At 34.1% G+C, this 4,890-nt stretch overlaps 1 protein-coding gene across 1 annotated transcript in view; it reads left to right on the forward strand.

Moving 5' to 3' along the window:
* Nucleotides 1-3,153, forward strand: part of ntrk3b (neurotrophic tyrosine kinase, receptor, type 3b) — a 126,138-nt gene extending 122,985 nt beyond the window's left edge. Inside the window, exons 16-17 of the mRNA XM_016545819.1 lie at nt 1,785-1,943; nt 2,848-3,153. Coding sequence (XP_016401305.1) covers nt 1,785-1,943; nt 2,848-3,033 — 345 coding nt within the window. The 3' untranslated portion in view covers nt 3,034-3,153. The remainder of the gene's footprint in view (nt 1-1,784; nt 1,944-2,847) is intronic.
* The last annotated feature ends 1,737 nt before the right edge of the window (nt 3,154-4,890 follow it).

Raw genomic sequence — 4,890 nt, forward strand, 5'->3', positions numbered from 1 at the left:
TTATATTTTTATGGTTTGGAGCACAGCTTCTTCTCTCCAAGTGCCATTTGGTACAATATGGCACATTAGAAATGTTCAAATTAAATGCACAAAAAAAAAAAAAAATTGTATGAACAATGTAAAATAAAATCATTTAATTTAACCATGGTGTGTTTTGCAGAGGGTTAAAAGACATTAGGGCTGTCAAAATTAACAAGTTAATTGTGCGATTACTTTTTTTTTCCCAGTTTAACGTGTTGAAAATATTCAGTGCAATTGACGCAGCATCCTTTTTTTTTTTTCTGGCATTCTTTGACTAGCTAAATGTGGAATGGTTACAATTAATGGCTAAAATTGAGGGAAAATGCATTTAATACAGACATCAGTAGCAATATTGGTATCAGTGATAATGGCCTTCATGAATAATAGGGAACTTAGAAAAAAGATGCCATCAAACTTATTTAAAATACACCATCTTTGTTACTTCTGCATTAATTTGGAGATTCAATGTGAAATTATGACAATATAAATATATTATATGTGATTAATCTTGATTAATTACAGAAAAATGTGCCATTAATTAGTTTTTTATTTTTAATCGATTGATAGCTCTAGTGTAAATACACCTCCATTCAAAAGTTTGGGGTTGATAACATTTTTTAATGGTTTTGAAAAAAAGTATCTTATGCTCACCAAGGCTGCATTGGTTTGATCAAAAATACAGTAAAAAAAACTGTAATATTGTGAAATATTATTACAATTTTAAATAACTGTTTTCTATTTTAATATACTTTAAAATGCAATTTATGATGGCAAAGCTGAATATTCAGCATTATTACGCAAGTCTTCAGTGTCACATGATCCTTCAGAAATCATTCTAATATGCCAGTTAGGTGCCAAAAGAAATTTTTCAATGTTAAAAAGAGTTGTGCTGCTTAATATTTTTGTGGTAATGGCGATACATTTTTTCCAGGATACTTGATGAATAGACAGTTTAAGAACATTTATTTAAAATAGATTTTATCTCTAACAATTTAAAAGTCATTACTGTCATTTTTGATCAATTTAATGCATGCATGAATTAAGAATGCATCATTGCATCTTTGAATAGAAGTATTAAATTCTTTCTTTTGAACAGTAGTGTATATTTACAATGTTCATTCTTGCTGGTGTACATGCTCTTTCATACCCTCAATAGGGTCTGTGTATCACACTGCGGCAGCAGAGGTCATTGCACTGCCACACACACACACACACACACAAACAAACACTTTCATTACAGTTCATCAGAATCAGTGGTTTTATGTTAGCGACGAATTGCAGCTCCAAAATTTTTTCAACTTTTTTTTTTTGGATAGAAAATGTATGCAATGCTGTTTTTTGTTCAAAGTCAGCCTCTAAAAACAGAGCACATGTTCTCCCAGAGCAGATTGATTACGCAATTCACAACTTCAGCAGCAAGTGTATTAGTTTATCAGGGCCTGCAAAAACCGAACTTAATATATGGATGTGAACCTTAAAATATAAACTATATATTTCAGTATTATATATTCAGTATTTCTTGAATTAAAATGAATTGCTGCATAAAAAAAAACTAGTAAACTGTGACACCCTCTGTGCTGGTGTCATGTAAGATCAGAACTGTTGCATTGTATGCATCTTTCCAATTCATCAAAAGAGCTTTTCATAACCAGTTAGAGCTAAATCAGTAGACTAAGCTGTTTGCTTGTTTACAAAGAAAGGGAAATGTCATCCATACCGCGTAAGATGTTTGTGAGCAATGCTTGATGTTATCTGTCTTCTAGGTGGGAGGTTACACCATGCTGCCCATACGCTGGATGCCTCCGGAGAGCATCATGTACAGGAAGTTCTCCACAGAGAGCGATGTATGGAGCTTCGGAGTCATTATGTGGGAGATCTTCACCTATGGGAAACAGCCATGGTTTCAGTTATCTAATAATGAGGTAAATGTTCGCAAAAAGAGATGGAGCCATTGTTAGAACGTCAGTGTGAATATGACATTTTTAGAATGTGAGTGTGATCTCTGCAGGCGGGGTGTAATGCTGTCAGAGATCAGGTTAGCAGCTCACATCTCGCCACACACACACACACACACACACACACACACACACACACAGAGTTCGGTTGGAAAACCTTGTGATCTGTTTACTTGGACGGTATTTTTAGGCATCATATGTGCACTGACGTGAGCATTTAAAAAAGGAAGAAAAGGTCCAAAGACTGAATTGTATATTAAAAAAAAAAGTTCAAAGGCAGTTGTATATTCCTTTTTTGTGGATTTGTCAGTCCCATTTTGCATTATGACAAGCTCATATTGTCTCTCTATATATGTGTGTGTCGACAATTTGTTTTAATACGTTTGTTTTAGATATATTTCAATATAAAGTAATTATACCTTATACATTTAAATACTGTATACCTCTTATTTTAAAATGTAATATTTTATAATATTTTAATTTAATTTATAAAAAGAGTTCAGTCCAATTAAAAATAATTTTAACAAATAGAAAGTTTTATTAGAAATAATAAAAGATTAGAAATAACTTTTTTTTTTTACTGACCCCAAACTTTTGAATGGTAGTGTATTTGATAGTGGTAGTGTATAGTGTATTTGTAGTGTATAAAGAGTTTATTATGAGTGAATTATGGGAATGGGACAAACAGAGTCCAAATCTCACCATTATTTCAGCCAACGTTGCTGCATCAGACTGGTCAGGAAGCTCAAACAAATAGAGTCACAGTGTGCAACATTACTTACATTTGACTGAAATAGCATTAAAAAGTAAACACACTGCCTCTGAATCAATTGCACACATTTGCTCATTTCTGTCTCTCTCTATTTTGCAGGTCATTGAATGCATTACCCAAGGTCGGGTTCTAGACAGGCCTCGCCTGTGTCCTAAGGAGGTGTACGACCTCATGTTAGGCTGCTGGCAAAGAGAGCCGCAACAACGACTGAACATCAAAGACATTCAGAAAGTTCTTTACACTCTGGGAAAAGCCACGCCTGTCTACTTGGACATCCTCGGCTGAGACTGGAGCGACGTCTCTCAGCAGAATCCAACACAATCCAGGAATAACCAAACAAGCCCTTTTCCCCGCGTCGGCGCTCCACTGTAAAAACACCAACACGTCGGAGATGGACTTTAAGTGCCTGCAACACTTTTTTTCGATACACTGGGTATACATTAAAAAAAAGTAAAAAAATATTTAAAAACAAACTTTTACATTTTGTTTACTGGTACAGTATATAGTGTACGGAATTATTCTACAAAGACAAAAACATTTCCTAAAAAATGATGGCGAAAGCAGAATGTTGCCTTCACTAGGTTTGAGAAATTATGATTTTCAGTGTTTCATTTTATAAGCATATATACACACATATATGAATATATTTTTTTTTATTTAGTTTCATTTTGAAGGTAAAGTATGGGTGCCTGTCATGTTTAGTGCTGTTGATATATTATCTTTTCAAGACGGCTGCTCTTTGGTTCTGCTCTGCTTTAACAGCTGGGATTTTGTGAGGAAAGCCTTATTAGGTTTCGATTATTTTGCCGATGCTGTGGTCAGCATCTTTTTCTCTTATTTTTTTTTGTTTGTTTTGTTCCTGCAACTTTGATTTGATGATCTATAGCTCTTGAGCAGGCAACCTGGAACCTTTAGAATACTAAAGCGCTGATATATTTTCATCGTATTCATCGTATTGTATATACTGTAAATTTATATTCTTGTCAACCTGTTAACTTATTTTTTTTTAATGTGTTTTGATTTCTTTTTGGACACAAGAGTTATTTTGTGATGTACTCTTTAGAAAAGGGTCAGCCAGGAGAGAACATAAATATCACACAGTATCTTAAAATGAGCACTTGGCGGCTCATTATTAATACAGGGTGTCTCTAATATTGTTGGAGGGAAAACACATCACGGCCGAGTCCAGTCTGTAACCGTGCTGCCATAATTTTCCAATCTACAAAACAGAATGTGGTAAAACTAGAACTAAACTGCAGGTTCGATGTCACTGAGATCCTAAAATGACACCTGTTTGAATTAACGTTTCGCAATCTTCATAGCGTTTGATAAATATCAATGCCATCGCATCTAAAGTTAACAATTTCATGTTGTTGTCTGTAGCTAAACAGTTCTATGTTATTCCAGGGGCTGTTTCTCTGAGATGTTTGTTGATACGACACCAAATCTTTTTGACGTCAGGATTTCGCTGTCAACGGATTCTCTTGCCTCTTTGCAGTACCACAGATATTTGCAAACGACATATTAAAATGTATGTTTAGATTAAGTATTAAATAAATATCAGAACCTTGTCAAATCAAGTCTTTTCTGTTCATTGTGTTTAGGCCGTCCATTGTTGATAATGGCACTTCAAAGGTTTATAGCATAACCTAATTTTGACTCTAGCTGTAATGAAATTAACTGTGACGCCTGGATATGTCCCATCTTTTGAGGCAAAGTACAGTGAATTATAATAGTTTCTGGCCACATTAAGCATTTGAATATCAGCCCTATACACTAGTGCCTTGCTGGCTAGCAATTAACTGAGGAAAAAGCCTTTGGGTTCTAACATATTTTAATGTGGCAATTTCTTTGAAAGATATTTAGTAATATAACTTCCTTGTAATAAAAGAGTCTTTTTAAGATATGTAGAATGGGCAAATCATATGTATTCACAGCAGTGCATTTAGTTTATTCATGTGAAAACAGGCCATATGCAATGCATGGCTGTCAGGCTTAACAAGTAACCATAATCACATCATTAAACCATTAAATGTAAAATATGCTCATACGCCTGTGATGGAAAAATTGTATGTTGTAAATGTAATGTTGCAGATTATGCAACTGCAATATTTCATTATATTTTTTTTATGTGTCAACACT

This window comes from Sinocyclocheilus rhinocerous, unplaced genomic scaffold (genome assembly GCF_001515625.1).
Source record: "Sinocyclocheilus rhinocerous isolate Xijiao unplaced genomic scaffold, SAMN03320098_v1.1 scaffold760, whole genome shotgun sequence".
Lineage (NCBI taxonomy): Eukaryota > Metazoa > Chordata > Actinopteri > Cypriniformes > Cyprinidae > Sinocyclocheilus > Sinocyclocheilus rhinocerous.